Source organism: Fukomys damarensis, unplaced genomic scaffold (genome assembly GCF_012274545.1).
Source record: "Fukomys damarensis isolate Sample0158 unplaced genomic scaffold, DMR_v1.0_HiC HiC_scaffold_31, whole genome shotgun sequence".
Taxonomy (NCBI): Eukaryota; Metazoa; Chordata; class Mammalia; order Rodentia; family Bathyergidae; genus Fukomys; species Fukomys damarensis.
Window position 1 is genome coordinate 12,920,270 of NW_022900943.1, and position 20,312 is coordinate 12,940,581.

The window sequence follows — 20,312 nt, forward strand, 5'->3', positions numbered from 1 at the left end:
GGCATTTGTAGTACATATATCATTGTTTTTTATTTTCATTTCCATTTTACTTATTAAAATATTTTAGCTTTTAATTTTTAAATTTTTTGGTTGGTTTGTTTATAGTAGCAAAGGCTTTATGTAAACCAAATTAAAATCTGCAACAACTTTCTCTGGATCTAAGAAGGATGTTCCCACAGATGGAAAGAAAAGCTGACTTGCTGTTAAGGCAGTAAAGGTTTTTTCCTCATTCTTATTTGCTCAGAGTGGAAGAATTCCTTCCACTTAATTTTTTGCTAGAGCAGAGTGCAAATGGCATTTAAAGCTTGAGACACTGATATTAACAGACAGGTTTAAATTCTCCACCAATAAGTACCAGAATTCAGCTCCCAGCACTACTAGGATACTTTTGATGTGACAGACACCCAAGAAATACCTGCTGGTGACATGAGCAGTAAGTTAGAAGGAAATTAATTCTGAAATCATTCTTCCTCTGCAGCTCAGCCTCCAAGCTGGCAGTTTTAACTTCAAAACAGCAGGTGAAAAAGGCTCAGGTAGCTGCCGAAGAACATTCCAAGATGCAGACACTTACTTTCCAGAGCTGACTCCCTTCATGTGGTCTGTGTAAATATAGACATCGGGTATGAACTTGTTGAGGACGCTCCTTGCAGAATCCACAATCCGGTTTGCCATCTGAGGTGACACACGCACAGAGTACCTGCAAGCTAAGAGTTAAGGATGTCATGCTACAGAGACACCTGGACAGAGGAGAGTTACTTCCACAGCTGGCAAATCCTTCTGGAATCAAAATAACAAACTGGAACTTATAATTCCATTGTTTTCCAACTGTACTTAATCTCCTTTTAGTACAACTCAACTTTTTTCATTCTTACTGTTAAAGGCCTAAAAGCTCATGATGCAAACACTGCAAATTCAAAGAATGGAAAATATACAGTCAGAGTTCCCCAACTCTTCCTTTCCACCCACACACTTTTCTCTAGCAAAGGTCCAAGTCTTAAAGAAGTAAATATGTCTCTGCATGTCATGATACAGGTTCCCTTTTTTACTTTTCTTCTTTTTTGTTTTCCTATGGTACTGGGATCAAACCTAGAACCTAGCTCATGCTCAGCAAGCTCTCCACCATTAAGCTACACCCTCAACCCTTCTAAGTAAAACACCTGGGAACACTTCTCTATTCTCTGTCCATTCCCACTGCTGTGACCAAGAAGTCTCTCTTAAGAACCTAAGGCCAGCACAGACACCACAATTGGCAGACCCGAGCCAAACTCAGTTCACCCTCTGGGATGCTGACAAAGGAAACAGAAAATGTTTAGTGAGAGAGCAAGGTGGCTGCTGTTGATAAAGGTCTAAACAAACTTACAGAGCCTATTTTCTATTGCATAAGAATTAATTACTCCTTTAGGGTATGATGCTTCCTTTACCTGCAACTGATAATTATCAAAAACACTGATAACTAGCACTTCTACAACAGGGCACCCCTCCAAAAGGGGGAAGGTATTAGTAACACAAGTGAAAGGTCTGGTACTTGCAGACATAGAAACTATTACCTAAAATTCGACTTTATAACAGAGAATGACTATTAATTTATTCCATAAATTAATCTAAACATTAGATATTTAGCACTTTCAGTGTGCAATGTATGGTCAAGAGCTATATATGTAGGACTAAAGAAATGAAAAAATAACATGCGATCCTTCTACCACCTTGATACAAATCCACGTGGCAAGTCCAAGAGCTAAAGCAAAGCATGTCACCTGTCCATTTCAGCCCAGCTGTTCAAGAGTTACTGTCAACAACACATTTAATTTTCACGAGAACTACAGAAACAGAATATGTACAAGGAACTTGACCTGGCATCTAACGCTCCTATTTGACCCATCACGAACCGTCCCTAGCAGAACAATCTCCTTCATGCTGAGCATTTCAATGACTCCTAGCCTCTGGATCCCCAGTTTTAACCCTCCAGCCTGCTCAGTATGATCATGCTCAACCAGCACCACTGCCCCCTCAACACATTCAAAGTCTAAATTCTTCAACCTGAACCGTCTTCTCCCGTTCTTCCAGTCCAGAGCCCCCACCCCCCGTCTCACCTGAAGGCCTCCAGCCGCCATGCAACTATTACGATCTCCACGTGAACTTAGCACAGAGTAGCTGCCTTCACATGTACTCATCTTGCTCTTACTCTCTGAAGAGACCACAAACTCACAAAAGCAGGGCTTTAGTACTGTCCCCCTTACAACTGTATAATACACCACTTTTGTACTCAGAGACTTACAAATATTTAACTTGACTCAAAGGACAAATCTGAAATGAGGAAAGAGCAAAGAAGAGTTTTTCAATACACACACAGAGCCCAGTTACATCATCACCTCTTCTGTCCAGAACGTACTTTTGACCACAGATATTTTAAACAAATAGTCCCAAGTCTCATACCCTTTGGACCCAGTGGTTGCTGTTCTTCTGAGGCCTGAGTCCACCACCCGCCGCCCCGTGAGATCAAGAGATGTCACTATCCTAACACAATCCCCTTGCACTCAGCGCTCCCAAAGTTCTGTCTTACACGTTATCTATCTCTTTTATGCTCACAGCCACCTTGGGGCAAGGACCACAGTTTCTAGCTCAAAACTAAGATTCTTCCTCAAAATTAAACTGAACTGACTTCCAAAAAACAATTTCCTCTCACCCCTCCAGAGATTAAAACAAACCCAGGAGAGAGAGGGAGAAGGAAGGCAGGGAGGGAGGAGGAAGGAGAGAGAGGTGAAAGAGAGAGACAGGTAGATATTCTCAAAGTACTTTCCCTACAGTCAAGTAAAGAAAAAGCCCAACTCACCCTCTCCATCTACTTCTATCCCAGCTTCTTCTCCTAACCCTTACATACCAAATCATAAGCTCTGGAACAGGACCATAAAATAAAACACTGTTCCTTTCTCTCTCTCACCCCACATCAGGCAGCAAGGAGAACCACAGTGGGTGGTATTCAATAAAAGGTAACTAACTCACTGTCTAGTCACAGCTGCTGGCAGAAATCAACATCAGCTCGCTCCCAGGCCCTGGCCAGTCAGTCACCATCCTGCAGAATGCCAGGGGGAAGACGAAGTGGGGCGGGGGGTGGGGGTAGCTCAGTTAAAACAGTTCTCCCGGCTCAAGCCCTCCTATGGGAAAAACAACCCATCAACATCAGTTTAAAGTCAACCAGTCTCACAAGTGAAAAACCACAAAACTGAAGTTTTTTTCCAAAAACAGCTCTTATTTTCCCCCAGGCTCCAAAACTGGCAAAGAAGGTGATCACTCAAACCCACATTCCTTTGGCTGTTTATTAAATGGGCAGCTCTGCTGACCAGCAGCGGGAACATTTGGTCTAGAGACAGAAATGTGAGCAATGTTCACCTCTCTGCGGAGTTGAGAAAAAGCCTCTGCTACTCAGAGAGGAGGCACCAGGATGGTCTGGGGTCCACATCTGTCTCAAAGAGTAGAAGCAGATGGGACCTCTCATGTGCCTTCCCAGCTCAGACACAATACAGGGAAGTTTCAAAGAACACTAGCAAGAGAAGATGGGCAGGAACAAAGCTGTCCCCATGGGGCTGGACACCAGAGCTCTTGTAGTTTTCTTTGACATTCTCCTCCAAAAACCCTGTCCCAGCACCATTATCAAAGGACTGCTCAAGAGGTTTCTGCAGACACAGTACAGAGAGCACAGGGGGCCCCAGAATGATGGGCTTCATGCAACCTGTGTCATTACAACCCAACTGTGTCAAAACAGCATACTACAAGGGGCCAGGGATTTAGCTCAGTGGTTCTGCCACCTTCCTTCCAAGCACAAGGTCCCGAGTTCGATCCCCAGTACCAAAAACAATAACAAAAAACACAGCATAATGGAAATTACATTTCTAAACTACAGCGACTGGATCCCAAGTAGAGTTCACTGCCACAACAGAGCAAAAAGGAAACATCTTAAATGAGGACAACAAAAACCTGAAATGGCTGGGTGTGGTGGTACACACCTGTAATCCCAACACTTCAGAGGCTGAGGCAGGAGGATCCCCCTTAGTTTCAGGCCAGCCTGGGTTCCACAGTGAGTCCAAGACTAGACTGAATAATACAGTAAGACCCTATCTCAGGGAAAAAAAAATTGCAAAAAACCCTAAAATGACCATCAAAGCATATAGGGTTTTATATATGAAAAACAATTCAAATGCAATGAGCAGCTTTTGACTTTTTAGTTCTCTAGATAGTAGAATACAATGTACCTACTAGAGACTGATCTGTAAGTGACTGCACAGATCAGTAGAAGACATTTGGTTTTTAAAAACACTGTATTTCCATGTCTTTATAATCTCCTCCATAACTTTGCTCCAGGTGCTCCATATCGAAGAATATTAAGTAGAACATCACTTTGAGAAGTCACCTGGTTTAATGCATCAAGGTGAGGTTCCCAGGATAGGAACCATTCTCCTCAACCTGCCCATGTTCTCCTCACACATACAAGGCGTGGCTCTTACTGGGCCCCAGGACAGCCATGTAGAAAATGGGCCGGTCCACATCCAAGGGTGTTTTGTCCTAAAATCTGCATCTGATGATTCTTACCGAGAACTTCAGGCAGCACCCCAAGTTTGATCTCTCATCTAAACCACCACCACCTCCACCTCACAGCTGTGCGGCCCCTACTCTACTGCACATCCTTCAATACCTTCTGCTTAAGCTTAAAGCCTCTGGAAGTCAGTCCTTGCCACACTTATTTTCCTATGCATAAGACCATATCCCAACCTCCTGAGAAATGCAAAATTTGAGTTTCAGCACCCACCCCACCCAGGAGAAGCACACGTTTTAGTCTACCCCCTTCCCTGGCCATGCACCCACCAGCAAAGTCACTCTTTGGCCTCTAATGCCTGTCCCCTGAGGTCTCTTGTCAGCACCTACAATTTCAGTATCTTCAATACGCTTTCACTATTTGAAATACTAAAACAGAATTCCCTGAGCAGAGTTTGCTGTTCTGCTACGCAACACACCTATCTAGTAAGGACTCTGGGGCTCTGGAAGGTGCTGGCCTTGGGTCCAAGGGGCTGTGTTTTCCTCATTCTCCTCATTAGTTTTTGCTTTTGCTTTCAAGTCTTGGTAGTCTTGAGGTTCCACATTCCTCCCTTTATATTCTACATGGTAGCTGACTACAAATCATTTATTTCTAGCCTCACCTTGATCCTGAGTGACAGATCTATATTTCTAAGTTCCTTTCTAAATTTATCACCCTGTAGCCATAATAAAGGACCCTCAAATTGGCATGTATAAAATTGATCCTAGCCGGGTGTGGTGGCAAGTGCCTGTAATCCCAGCACGCGGGAGGCTGAGGCAGGAGGATCGCTGTGAGTTCGAGACCAGCCTGGGCTACATAGTGAGTTCCAGGTCAGTCTCAACTACATAGTGAGACCCTGTCTCAAAAAACAAAACAAAGAAACTGATCCTATCTTCACCTCTCTCCCACCCTACTCCAAACTTTCACAGCTCCTGTCAGAGCAAACATCTCTCTCTACCCAGGTCCTCAGCAAGAAACATCAAAATCACCCTCAGTGACTCCCCACTCCTTTCACAGACCAGGTGAACCCCGGCCCATCCATTCTGCCTCTAGAACCTATCATACTAGCAGCTCTCACCTGTTCTCAGGCCACTACTCTCAGGTCTCCCTCTTGGGCACAATAAGTGGCTACCATTAGGTGATGATTTTGAACTCACACTCTGCAAAATCTGTACCTAAGCTGGAAGTTTTTACACTGCCTCTAAAGGTGTCCCCTAACATACAAATTCAGTCTCCAGGTGAAAATGACTGACTCTGGAATAAATGCCAACTCCTTAGCATGACCTTCAGCTCCTCTGGCTCCTGCCTGTCTTCATGCCTCATTTTCTCTATCAAATGCCACATGCACTCAGGGCCACAGAGCAAAGTTACATCTCCACAGAAGCGCTGCTCTGCCCGAAGCAGCCTTCTTTTCCTGCTGTGCTTCACTAGCTCCATTCAATGTCCTCTCCTTTCTACAGAAAAAAGCAGAGGCTAAAAGCCTGGGCTCCAGAGTCAGACTGACAGGGTTTAAAACCCAGCTCTGCCATTACTGTCAGATGACATTATTAAATTCCCAAAGCTTCGCAAGCCTCAATTTCCCCACCTATAAGATGGAATGTAAGTAAATTTATGAAGTGATTATTAAAGTACACAGAGTAAGAATTAAATATTAGATGGTGCTAATTATTATCTCAGCCCTTCTAAATCCTCCACATAAAATTGGCCACCCACTACTCTCCACTCACCCAGCACATGCTCCCGTATTGCTTTATATTTTATTTCAGGACTATGTGTTTGCAAAGTTTGTTTCCTTTGTCAGATAATGGGCTCTTCTGAGGAAGGGAGGAAGGAACTACAGTACATTCAAAGCCTCCAAACCAAAGCACTAGGGAGAGTATCTCATACACAGGAGCCATCTGCTTAAGTATTAACTGGGGTGTGCGTGTGTGCATGTGTATGTGTACAAATCAATCTAATCATGGTGAAGCAAATAAAACATATCTCAACTAATAATACTTCACTGCTAAAATTTTCCCAAGAGGGTCTTCAAAAACATAAACAACCTCAGGAAGAAGTAAAGCTGTTAGTCATTCTTACAGGGAAAGAAAATAAATAAGAAATCAAAACCCAATGCAAAGGATACGCCATGCCTCTGATACGTTTGATTTTTCCTGGGTCTGTGAGCTGAATGGGCTTCAGAACCTTCCTGACAGGACACGAGAAAAACACTTCACCTCCTCCTCCTGGAGGCATTCCTCGTCGCACAATCTGCACAAAACAATTTGGGGAGTAGGGAGATGAAACCAGAAGCAACAAAGCAGGATTTCCCTGGCACTCATCCCAGAAAGGTTCTACCCATGGGCTCTTCCTCACAAGACACACAGCTCTTCCACTGCAACAGCACCTCATGTTAGCTACAAGAGGACACAGCTCAGCAGCACAGCCAAATCACAGTGGCTTTGACTCTCATCTGCATACCCCTGAGCAGGTCATGTCACCACCAGGACCTATTTTTGCATCCCAGTTCATCATCAGATCCTATTTCAACAGCAGATCCCATTTCTTAACCACCACAACTACCTTTATCTCCTCCCATACAAACAACTGATGTATCAAAACTCTACATAACCCTGCCCAAAAAAGTTATCCCCCCCACTTAAAAAAGTCATTTAAAAAAAATGCTCCAAAGTGTCACCATACTGGATTGATATATTTCTTTTCAATAACGAACACATGCTTAAATCACTTCTACTGAAAATTCTCAAGGACATATAGGTTGGGGGCTCCTGGACACAAATTATATTTAGATTGTTTAGAGAAGCAGGTCCAGAATCCTTGCTGCTCTATCTCTTAGCTAGCTGACATTGGACAGAACTACTGCGAGAGATAAGAGTGGATATGTATAAAAGGTTTACAACAAGGCATCTACCACAAAGTAAGGTGTGGTCCATAATGTTGAGCTGGGTGTGGTGGCACATGCCTGTACCCAGCAATTGAGAGGCTGAGGCTAAAGGATCGATGTGCGTTCAAGGCCGGCCTGGGCTACATAGTGAGTTCAAGGCCAGCCTCAACTACATAGGGAGACCCTGCCTCAAAAAAAAAAAAAAAAAAAAAAAAAAAAACCACAAAACAATAAAACAAAGTCCAGAGTGTTTGGTTCCTGAGCCCTGGGGATCTCTGACAAATGGTGACTTCAAATGTGATACACAAACACTCATACACTGAATCACAGAGCTCTTCTAATGAGCTGGTGAGAAAATGTTTTATATAGGTATATACAGCCAGCAATTCATATTCTTACCTTTAGCTCAAAGGATTCACCATCAATCCCAAACTGTTTCAGTAGAGGAAGTGCTGTTGCCTTAAGAACATCAACCTATAAATTATTTCAGGGAAAAAAAGTATAATTAAGTCTTGGGCAGATAAAAAGAAAAAGTCCAAGAAGCAGATAAGGCTTAGCGACCAGGAGGTAGATAATTCAGTTGGGTAAAGAAAAAGAATTCTGGCTTTCAACTGCTCTGCACCTGAGGAAGTCTGAAATTTTACAGCCACTAGGCTTCTCTGAGTCTTGCTTTCCTCACGGATGACATGGAGATGTACACTTAGCTTGAAGTTACCAGGAGCATCATGCAAAAAGGATGGACAGAATGCTGAGCTCAGAAAAACAAACTGACCTCTGCTCCTTTTTGTAGGTATATGCACTATGGAAGAAAGTATCAGCCTGTTTTAACATGTTGTTTTTTTTTAATGTTTGAGCTAGTGGCCCTGACTCCAAGCAAAACAAGTTATTATTCAGTGCTAACCTAAGAATCTCCACATGGACTACACTATGGTGAAGGAATGACAATCTCAAACTACAGGAAGCAGCACGAGCCCCCAGCTGAAATTACAACAGCATTCACAGCAAATGGCAAGAACTCCAAGGACTGCTATCATCTCTTCCCTGTTCAGCGCTCCTACGTCTTTCATATGTATGGATTTCTCATAGAATATAAGGATGACATTCAAATCATGTACATCTAACAGTCAGTGAATGGTGCAATATGCAAAAGAAAATTAGTCTTTCACTTATTTCCAGTGGAATAAGACATTCCCCTCTTGCCCCTGGTGAGGCTGACCCTATCGAGGGCAATGAGGGCCAGCGGCATGAGCAGGGAACACAGGAAAAACCCCTAGTTCTGGACCAGGCTCTGCTTCTAATTATCTGTAAGGCCTCAAACAAGAAAGTTACAACTTCTTTTAATTTAATAGAAGGGCCTCAAGCCTGGTTGTCTCCAAGCTGTCAACAACTCTTAACAGGCTGGCTTAATAGAACAATACTCTAATATAGTGCTATAGCAGAAGACAGGCCCCAACTAAATAGTCTTAAGATCAAAAAATTAACAAGGAAAAGTGACCTATAAAACCTCGAAGATGTTCACAATAGATCAGGTGTGGCAGGGGCACTGACAAGGAAAAGCTATTAAAGATTAGCTAATTTCAACCAAATATTAAAACTAAACATACCCAAATACTTAATAGAGTCATATATCATTTAACAGTGGGGATGCTTTGTGAGAAATCTATCATTGCATGATTTCATTCCTGTGGGAACATCACAGTATCTTTATATACTTTTTTTTTTGGAGACGGTTTCGCTATGGAACCCGCAATCCTCCTGCCTTAGCCTCCTACTCGGCTGGCATTATAAACATGCATTACTGCACCCAGCTGAGTGTCCTTATGTAAACCTAGACACCACCTATTACATACCTAGGCTATATGATTTAGTCTACTTTTAATTTTATTTTTATTTTTTACTTTTAAACTTTCTCATTAAAAATGAAGACAAAGGGCCAGGGACGTAGCTCAGTGGCACTGCACTTGCCTCTTAAGCACAAAGTCCTGAGTTCGAATCCCAGTTCCAGTGGGGAGGAGCAAACACACACACACACATTAGCTTAGTCCTAAACAGGATCAGAATAATCAGTGTTACCCACACCATGTCCCCTAAAAGGTCTCCGAGGGTACAAACAGGCATAGAGCAGTCACCTCCCATGATAATAATGCCTTCTTCTGGAATCCTGAGGGACCTAACTAATGCTGTTTTAGCATTAATTTTTTTTAAATAAGTAGAAGGTGTATACTTTAAAATAACAATAGTATAGCATGGCTGGGGCGCAACCTAAATTTAATCCCCAACAAAGAGTGAACATATGCACACACACAAGTGTGTGAGCATACAATACAGTGTAGTAAGTCATTTATTATTATGTACTATACATAATTGTGCTACAGTTTTATACAACGAACACAAGGAATGCATCATACTATCACACTGGAATGGCTGCAAGTTTGTAACAGCTATGATGACATTAGGCAACAGGATGTAGGTTACCTTAGAACTAAGCAGCTGTCAGTTCTCCTGGGAAAAAGAAAGGTGAAAAAGTAGAGCATCCCTTTTGGCACATTGTACTCATTCCCTGAGTCACAGATGACAAAGTCAAATTTAACCTGAATCAGCCAAAAGTCCAAGTGTCACACCATCACCTAATCACTCCATCTGGCAGACGCAGAGCAGTGGGCAAATGCTGTAAGAGCAGATGAGGATTTGACCTTCACTCTGCCTCTTAACCAGCTGTAAGGCCCCGCTCACCTTATCTCGCCAGGGCCTCAGTTTCCTCCTGTATGAGATGAGAGGCTGAGCCAAACACTCTACTGCCTTCTCTGGCTCTGCAAACTTTGGCTTTAGCAGAGTAAGGGTGAGCTGCAAGTCGTGCCTCAGGGAACCTGAGCTGCCACTCCACAGAGAGCGAAGGCAAAGATCTCACCCACGTGGTAGCTCAGGGCAAAGGCAAATACTCTTACTGAGTAATCAGTGAACAGGCAGAAATATGAAAAGATCCACACCTCATGAAAGAAGGAAGAAATCCACCCTCAACTTACCTCCTCTAAGCTGTGACAAGATAAATACGGAATATAAAACAGCTGGGAGAAGATAAATATGGATCACACATATGTACACACTGTGCTCCTAGAACAATGTTCAGCACACTACATACCGCATTTCTTTTCCCTTCCTAAGATGGAAATGAAAGAACAGAATTATTCACCCTTCGCCCACCACCTGACCAACCTTCCAGCACCAGTCAATATTTACTGGAGACTCTGATTCCACAAATTGAGATTCAGAAGCCTCCTGGAACTTTTCTTCTCCAAATTCCTTCCCATTTTCTGTCCTCTTGCCTCTAGGAGAAAAAGAAAAAGAGTCCCTAACCCTTTATAAGGCCCATCCCACCACTTCTGCTACTCTATTCCCTCTGAACTTCTGTGGCAGTGAGGCTTATCGAGTACTCTATCCTTTTATTTTAATCTTTCCTTCTCCTTGACAGCTTCTTAGGTTACAGGCTAACTAGTCTAAAACACACTGCCAAGCTCAGTTTTTAAGAAACCATTGTACCTAAGCTTCTGGAAGGTTCTTTTAGCTTTCTGTGGCTCTAACTCCTACTCTTTTCACAGCCTGTACCTGCCACTGCACTCCAGTCACACTGCTGTCTCCGACCTCAGCAAAACCTCTCACTGCCACATCTCACTATCCAAATTAACTTAAATCCTGCAAACAAAGACTCTTTGAATCATCCCCAGCCACTCAGAACTTGATTGCTGTTTGGTTTCTCCAAATACTTCTGTTTTTTCCTTGTTTTCTTCCTCTTACACCTCACACGCTCATTTCCCCTTCTACTCTCAGTCCATTGGGGCAAAAACTCTAAAGCTCATAGAGGCCAGAAAGAAAATGTAAATGAACAGGTTAGGTGAAACTTGCACGTGGCTGGAGAGCTCATGCCTTAACAAACTGGGCAGCTGCTACACAGCTCCAGTTGATGCAATCCTGGAGAACAGCCGTCCAGTGCTGCCACACAGCAGTACTACAATGCAAACTCTGGGGCTTTCATATGAACAACCAATTCATACACCTAAACATCACCAACCACCACCACTCCACACCATACAGGTCAGAGGAAAGACACCTGTAGGACCAACTGCTGTGCAGGTTCAATTTCAGCACCAAGTCAATCTCAAACCTGCAAGGCTTATTAGGTTTATTTGTTTTCTTATTTCCTTCCTTCTTTTTTTTTCCCCCTCCTTCTCTTTTTTTTGAGACAGAATCTTGCTATGTAGCTCAGGCTGCCCTTGAACTCAATGTAACCCAGGCTATCCTCAAACTCACAGTGATCCTCCTGCCTCAGACTCCTGAGGGCTGGGATTACTGGTGTGCAACATTATGCCTGGCCCTGTAAGGCCTTAAACAGATCCTGATGGCCTGTCTCTGAGGCTACAGACAATACTTGCCGACTGCCAAGTGGATGTCCCCATGTGGTTATAATGCCATGGCCCAGGGGATAAGGCCAAAATCAAATCATTATGCTACCCTGATTTTCTCCTTCATTGTGTCAAACTCTTTCTGTATATTATTCTTAAAGTCAGCCAGAACAAAAACAGTAATTTACAGCCCATTCCTCCCAGACTACCTTCAAGTAGATGTCAAGTTACAAAGCCTCTCTTGCCATATTTGTCCTTCATATTAGCCTTGTACTTTGCATGTCCAGCTCCACAACATCTAAACTAATCTATCGCCCTTCCAACTAATTGGTCACCTGACCTCCAGAATTAGCCTAAAGCCCATACTGACTCTGGTTGTTTCCCTTCTTCTAGAAACACGACCCAACTACTATTGTTTGATGTCCCCTCAAAAACTCATGTTGAAATGTAACCGTCACTGTTAACAGCTGTCAGCCAAACCTTTAAGCGGTGATTGAGGCATGAGGACACCACTCTCAGGAACAGATTAAGGGTATTATCACGGAAGTGGGTTAGTTATCTTGGGGTTGGGCTTCCAGTAAAAGGATGGGCTCCCCCAAGTTTCTCACTGCCTTGACATGTGATGCCCTCTAAATTCAGCACAAAGATGCTGGCACTATACTCTTGGACTTGTCAGCCGCTAGAACTGTAAGTAAAAAAATCTGTTTTTTTATAAATTACCCAGGGTCAGGAATTCTATTACAGCAAAACAAAATAGTCTCAGGCACCAATGCCCAGCACTTCTCTTTTTGCCTACCAGGGCCCAGAGGCAAACAGCCTGATGTCTGCCTGGCTATGTTTCGAGCTACCCACCCCAGCGGAATGAGAGCTCCCCGAGGGCAGAAGCACTCAAGGTGTTCATCCTCCTATGCACGAGTACATTCAGGCATGACCTGGTGGGTAAACCACATGCAAGAGGATGCTCGAAATGAAGACACCACAGATTAAAGTCACGGCTTGTCCTGCATTAGGTCTGTTTATCTTAACCGGGACCAGAGCCCCATGCCAACCATCATCATTCTAGTCACGCAGCTGACAAAGTAGACAGTCTGATAGCATATGAAAACAGACTTATTTTTAATACTGCGCACTAAACAAATACTATTTCCGGAGAATTTACCCACAGATCTTTTGTTACTATTAATATATAAAACTATTTTAAAAACTTGCTGAATAATGATTGAGAATAGCTTCTAAAATTATTAGCAATTATAGAAAAAGAGTACAATGGAGGTGCACCACAATAGTCCCAAGTGTACTGCAGGACCTTGTCCCATTATTTGTATCTGAAAGTGTAGACGCCTCTAGAAGATGAAATAGTAAAACTCTTGACATAGGCCTTAGCAAGGATTTTCTGAATAGAACTCCAACTGCCCAAGAAATGACATCAAGAATAAACAAACAGGATCATATCAAGTTAAAAAGCTTCTGCACAGCAAAGAGTGTAAACAATCAGAGTGAAGGGACAACCTTCAGAATGGGAAGAAATTTTTGCCAGCTATTCCTCAGACAGAGGACTAATAGCTAGAATATATAAAGAATTAAAAAAAAAATCAGACCCACCCCCAATAAAAGACCCTATCAAAAAAATGGGCAACTGAAATGAGCAGAATACAAATGACCGATATATTCATTTCTCTGGCCATTAGAGAAATGTACATTAAAACAACACTGAGATTCCATCTTACTCCAGGAAGAAGACCTATCATCAGGAAATCAAAAAACAAATGCTGGTGAATTTGGAGGTAGGGGGACCCTTCTACATTACTGGTGAGAAGGCAAATTAGTAAAACCACTATGGAAGTCAGTATGGAGACTCCTCAAAAACAAAAATAGAAATTCCATTTGCCCCAGCTACTCTCCTCCTAGAAATTTTCCACAAAGAATTAAAGTCATCATATTACAGTGATATATGCATACCCATGTTTACCACAGCACAATTTGTAACAGGAAATCTTGGAAGCAGCCTATATGTCCATGGATAAAGAAAATGTGGTATTTATATACAATGGAGCACTTCTCTGCCTTAAAGAAGAATAAATGAGTAGGAAAATAGATGCAGCTTGAAACCACAATATTAAATGAAATAAATCAGACACACAAGCTTCAACATTGCATGGTTTATCTTATATGAGAAACCTAATGAAAAGCAACATAAAACATAGATAATAGAAAAAAGAGATGAGAGCTGGGCATGATAGAGCATACCTGTAATCCCAGCACTCCGGAGGCCAAGGCAGGAGGATCACTGCGAGTTCGAGACCAGCCTGAGCTGCACAGTGAGTTTCAGGTCAGTCTCAACTACATAGTGAGATCCTGTCTCAAAAAAACAAAACAAACAACAACAACAAAAAAGAAAAACAAGAACAAGCTGGGCATGGAAGTGCAAAACTGTAATCCCAGAATTCGGGAGGCTGAGACAGGAGGATTGCAGGAGTTCAAGGCCAATCTGGGCCACACAGTAAATTCATAGTGAAACCTTGGCTCAAAAAAAAACAAAAACTGAAGAACAAAAGTCTTCTACCTAAGAACACATTAACCATGTCTATACCCTAGTAAGTATCTTGGTGTTTACTAGCAGCTCACTGCACAATTAACTGGTCACTCCCCGTTAGGAAAGCCGCACACTTCATAGCTATCTCAGAAGCTGCCCATTTTTTGGCTGCGGCCTAGGTCAGTAGCAGTAAATACAAGGGTGCCTCCTCAGTCAGAATTTCTTAGCCACTGGCTTTAAGATATTTTCTCTGGACAGTGAAGCATTCAAACCTGAGGACTCCTTCCCTTCCTATGACATGTCTAAGACTGGCACTAAGACAGCTGCGGTGACCAAAGTGAAAATGTTAGTTGGGTAGTAAACCATTCTCTTTATATATGCAGGAAAATTAGCATATTTAATGAGAAGCTTGCTAGCACTCACAAACTCTCAATCCTTAACACATTCATTCTGTCTTCATGCTTTTTTTTTTTTTTTTTTAATCTGCAAAGTCTTTTCAGATGAAAACAGTCCTTGGGTTTACAACTGAAACTTAGATAAGTCAAGATTATGCTGTGGTAATGCCAAGGGATTCTATTTCCTGCCTAAAACTTTGATCAGCTGCCCTCTCGCCTCAGCTCTCACGTAACTTCACAAAAACTCCACTCACACACTTCAGCCAAGAGCTGTAGCTCATATCAAACACAATGGAGAGCAAGCATCTGCTTTGAAAGTTCCTACATGTACCAATGAAAGGCACCTTGCGGAACAGTAGCAGTCATTCTAAATTTGATGATTGCAAGTCTTGGCTCATCTTCTTCTGGAGTGAATTAACCTCTAAGTCTCGAGGTAAACGAGTGAACAAACGCTTGAGAATAAAACTGGGTTTAGAATACAGTTTTTTTTTCTCACAAGTTGAGCTGTTACAAGATAGAAGGCCACAGTTTGACCTCAATACTCACCGAAGGGTCAACTTGGTCATTTGTCACTCCTCGGAGAACTATTTTTATGGGGTGCTTCATAAATGGAGCAAGGCAAAGGAGACCCTCCAGGTAATAGCCAATGCCGCGAAGGACACTACAGTCATGTTCCACTGATCCACCAAACAGGAGGCCAGGCTGATAATATAAGGTCGTCCCTTAAATCAAAGAAAAAACAACCAGATGCAGCAGGAACAAAACCAAGTGTTACAAGGCAACAAAGTCAGTGAGTCCCAAGGGGAAATCTGACAAGGGCATCCAAGGGAGTTCAAAATGCCATCCTTGACAGCCCACATTTCACTCCAAAAGCTGACTCACCACTGTCAAGTCTCTGTAACAATAATAAGCTGTGAATGTAACTTAATAAACAGTGATAAATTTAACCCCTCCCTAAGCCATCTCAGCTGCCAAACTTGGCAGCACAGTGGGGGGGCTCCTAACAGGCACCATGGCCTCCCAGCAGCACATTCTCAGACTGCGCTGGTTGTAGGATCACAAACGATGGTCTTACATCATGAAGGCTACAGCCAGCATCCCCCTGACATGAGATTTCTCAGACATTTTACTTACCAAAGGAGATACCTAGGAAAAGCATGTATTTTGTAACATCTGATGCCATTAGTGATGGCCATTTTAATATTAAATGAAAAATTGTTAATTAGTACAATTAATATTAATAGAAACATCTAAAATTACGGCTTTAGTGGACACTATTATCATTATTCACCTTTTCACTATTCATAGCATCTAAAAGTTTACTAGATTTATTTATTATGGAAAAAACAAAGGAAAACACTACAGATTGTGGGGGCAGGGGTGGTAAATGGGCAAACAGTATTTTGATACACAAAAGCTTCTGTAATGTCTTCTGGTGCAGTGTACCAAAATAAATTTAATACTAGAGGAAAGAAACATACTCAGTCACTCAAATGGGAAACAGTTCTTAGGCATTTCATAAAATAAATTTAAGTTTTACTACACAGAAAATTTAAGAAATCAGAATCAGAACATATTCTGATCAAAGACATGGCTTCCGGTCATTTATCTTGAATAGTATTAAAAGTCACAATACCATCTTTTAGATCAAGAAGTCAACAAAAGCTATATAGCCACACAATTTTTCAATTCCATCTGTTCATAAGAAACTGACCAGATCAGAATCATGGCTTCTATTGTGAGAAGAAGGGGGTTAAAAGGACATAGGGTGTGAGCAAGATCAAATAAATGTCTTACTCTTTAACCTACCCTGCAGATATGATTACAGGATAAAATCATCTACCTTCTGAATCACCAATAAAAGTTGCTTAAAAAAAAAAAAAACCCAACAATTTCAAAGTAAACAAGGCAAAGAAGACAGGGAATTCTATCTGGCATAGGGCACCTGAACAGCTCATGCCTGAAACCTGTTCTCCACCAGTCATGGCTCACTATAGCTACAAATCAGCACATCTCAAGTAGCCCAGAGCCACAAACAAATCCAAGCTCGTCTTTAGAACCCATGTATATTAAAGGTATGTGCAAAGGTGTAGAGTTCAGAGTCAACTGAAAGATGTTTCCCATGGTATCCTAAACAATGTAAAGATCTTAACAGCAGAAAGAAAAAGCTAGAAACAACCTAAAAGTTACCTATAGGGAGCAGCTAAAGAACTTACCACCCATCCATACAATGGAAACTATACTACAGCCCACAGAAATACGGGGGTACGCCTGCACATACTGCCACAGACAGCTCTTAAATATTTATGCTAGTGAAAAAAGTGCTAGCTGCAGAATAGTGTAAAAAGCATGAATGACCCTGTTGATGCTGAGTTACATAAAGATTGTATAAGCAAATACTGTGATAGCAACAATCTCTAGAGAACGGAATAGAAGAAGAAAAAGGTAATGGGATTTTAACATTTTGTATATACGCGTGTAAACTTATTTTAAGAGACAAAACTGAACTATTTCAGAGTTCATTGTAAGAAATTTAATGGGATATAAATGTTAAGCATAAAATATTTTTATTATTAAAAAAGAAGTGCTTGAACCAGGTGTGGTGGCGTATGCCTGTAATCCCAGCACTTGGGAGGCTGAGGTAGGAGGATCGCTGTGAGTTCGAGACCAGCCTGGGTTACATAGTGAGTTCGAGGTCAGTCTCAACTACATAGTGAGACCTTGTCTCCAAAAAAAAAAAGTGCTTGTTTGTTGATGTAAAGTTGTCAGTTTTCTATCTTAAGTCACATGTACGCTCCCTAAATTGGGAGATTTCATGTGTATCTTTGGTCATTCACATCACAGACAGGAAACTGAGCCTCTCCAACTAAATATAGTATTTTGATAACTCAGAATATTATAATCCCCACTCATAGCTCCCTTCTGTAATTCTGAAGGGTACACCCTCAAAACATTCCAGTTGAATGATGGGTTTTATAACACAAAGTGTTTGGTAAAGTTTTGAACATACTATAATATTTATACCATTAAAAAAGGGAAACAAAGGAACACTTAAATAGTATGCACAGGTGCTTTCAGATTGGACAGAAAAGGAACTCACCTGTTTGATTTATCTCAATTTGAGAACCATTAGTTATTTTGTCCAGTAGCCTTATGAAGCTGGCTTCAAAATCTGTGGAGAAAGAGAAAACACGTGGCCCTGTGTTAGGACACATCTGATCCAGATACTACGGTAAAGGTTGGGTTACTTCCAGCATTACTCCTTGGTTTTCCTCTGGAACTGGATGAAACTACAGCAGTGAGAAAGCACTGACCAGTATTATGAGAAGAACTGTGAGAAACCATTCTGATTTTCCATTCCATAAATAGCATCTTTGAGCCTGGGACTTAGCTCAGTGGTACCATGCCTGCCTGGCAAGCACAAGGTCCTAAGTCAAATCCCCAGTACCAAAAAAAAAAAAAAAAAAAAAAAAAAAAAAAAAAAAAAAAAGCATCTTTACCAGCAATCTACTGATACATAAATTAGAGCTGCAGAAAACCCATTAACCACCTGTCCTTTGACACCAGGAGAGCAAGCCAAATAAAGTAAAAACAGCAGAAAGTACTCCTCCTTGTTCCTGAATGCCTAAGAGGAGAGAATAAACAGAGGGCCAGCCTTCAGTTTCACAGAAAGGAAGACATCAATGCCTCTCTCTTTCAAAAAGGGGTTCCTTTTTCCTTCTTTCTTTAGGATCTACAACTATCTAACTAGTTCAGGGGGTGATTTTTCATTATAAAAGTGCTTGAATATAGTACAGTACTACAGTTACTTATTTTTAAATGCATGAAAAAACACCAGATGTTAATAAATGAAATTATTTTATGATAGGACAATATATTAAAGTTTGTGTCAAATGTTTATATTTTAATGCTCAAATTTGTTTCAATTCCTTTTATGAACAGATTACCTAAAATATAAAAGCTAGTCATTCCTTAAAAGGGAAAGAGGAAGGGGAGAAGGAAAGAAAAATACTGTAGAAGGAAGAGAGAAGATTTTAAATGTGAAATATGGGAGAGTGCGGAGAGATGACTTAAGCAGGAAAATTACCTATGTCCTCTGGCCTTCCCCTGAGCTGATCTTATACGCTTGTGCGCGCGCACGCACACACACACACACACACACACGCACACGCACACACGATCAGCTTTAACCTCCAGCCCATGAACAGGGCAAGGAAGACCTGCTCCTGTCACTAAAGGCTGTCTAACTGCTAGACACTGCTGTAATAAACCAGCAGTTTGTGGGCACAGATCCCAGCCGTCACCTCAACTGACCCCAAAGGGTAAGCCAGTCAACTAAGCAGTTCTCATCTACCTGGTCTGTTACTTAACACTGCCTCATAACTCCTATCATAGCAGATTCTGCAATCTGTACAAAGAGCACCCAGCTAAAAGTAAGAGAAGATCCATTAAATCCTGAAATAAGTAAAATGGCTACTAACAGCTGCAGCATATTGAACACTTACTTTACACCATCCATTCTGTCATTTAAATCTCATAACCTCAAGGGAATGAGTGTCATCCCCATTTTACAGAAGGCTGAGACCCAGGAAGTGACAGAGATAGGACCTGAGCCCAAACTTTTCCTTCTCCAAGTCCTCACTCTTCACACCATGACAGTTTGTCTCTGCTCTGTTTAATTACATGGAGCTAAGCTCTTACTCCAGAAAACCATGGTACCTTTTCAACTGCAGGCAGTGAACTGAACGACCCTGCAATAAGTATAATGGGTCCCCAATCAATATTTCTTTTTAATGAAATTAAAATAGAATGGACTGCAGTAGTTTATCTGAAATTTTACATTTTTACAGTTTCAGTTACTCAGTCAACCACAGTCTGAAAATATTAAATGGAAAATTCCAGAAATAAACAATGCCATTAGTTTTAACCTGCACGTCATTCTGAGTTGCCTGATGAAATCTCACGCCATACCTTTCTCTTCTGCTGGGGATGAGAATCATCTCTGTCCAGTACAGCCAAGCCACAGACACTAATCACCCACTGCCATCTCTGTTATCAGATCCACTGCTGTGGTACCACAGTACTTGTGTTCAAGAAACCTTCCTTCTACTTAATAACAGCCCCAAGGCACAAGAATAGCTATGCTGGTAACTTAGATATGTCAAAGATCAGCCTATTATAATAGGTATTTATGTATAGGGAAAAATGTATCATACATAGGGCTTAGTAATATGCACAGATTTAGGCATACACTGGGGGTCTTAGAATATATGCCCCACAGAAAAGGGGGTACTACTGTACACTGCAGTAACTATACACAGTACACAGTAACTTTACACTGTTCATTATGAACTGTATAAATAGGATCACACAAATTTAAAAGTGACTGAACTATGGAATTGAACTAGAAAGTACTTCTAAGGTTTTCTATAGAATATTCTATTTCTTAAAAAAAAACCCAGGCACAATCTGTATCACCAAGCCACTTTCTTATTTGGTTTATAGCAAATGAAAAGTACTCCGCACAGAAAAAGAA

The 20,312-nt window shown here is 41.6% G+C and overlaps 1 protein-coding gene across 1 annotated transcript in view; it reads right to left on the bottom strand.

Annotated features, from left to right (window-relative positions):
- Positions 1–19,295, bottom strand: part of Rcl1 (RNA terminal phosphate cyclase like 1) — a 37,983-nt gene extending 18,688 nt beyond the window's left edge. Inside the window, exons 1-7 of the mRNA XM_010620855.1 lie at positions 19,282–19,295; positions 18,864–18,883; positions 17,877–17,948; positions 15,323–15,498; positions 7,851–7,925; positions 6,693–6,817; positions 572–697 (exon numbers count right to left, since the gene is read on the bottom strand). Of these exons, the coding sequence (XP_010619157.1) occupies positions 572–697; positions 6,693–6,817; positions 7,851–7,925; positions 15,323–15,498; positions 17,877–17,948; positions 18,864–18,883; positions 19,282–19,295 (608 nt within the window). The remainder of the gene's footprint in view (positions 1–571; positions 698–6,692; positions 6,818–7,850; positions 7,926–15,322; positions 15,499–17,876; positions 17,949–18,863; positions 18,884–19,281) is intronic.
- Between the last annotated feature and the right edge of the window lie 1,017 nt (positions 19,296–20,312).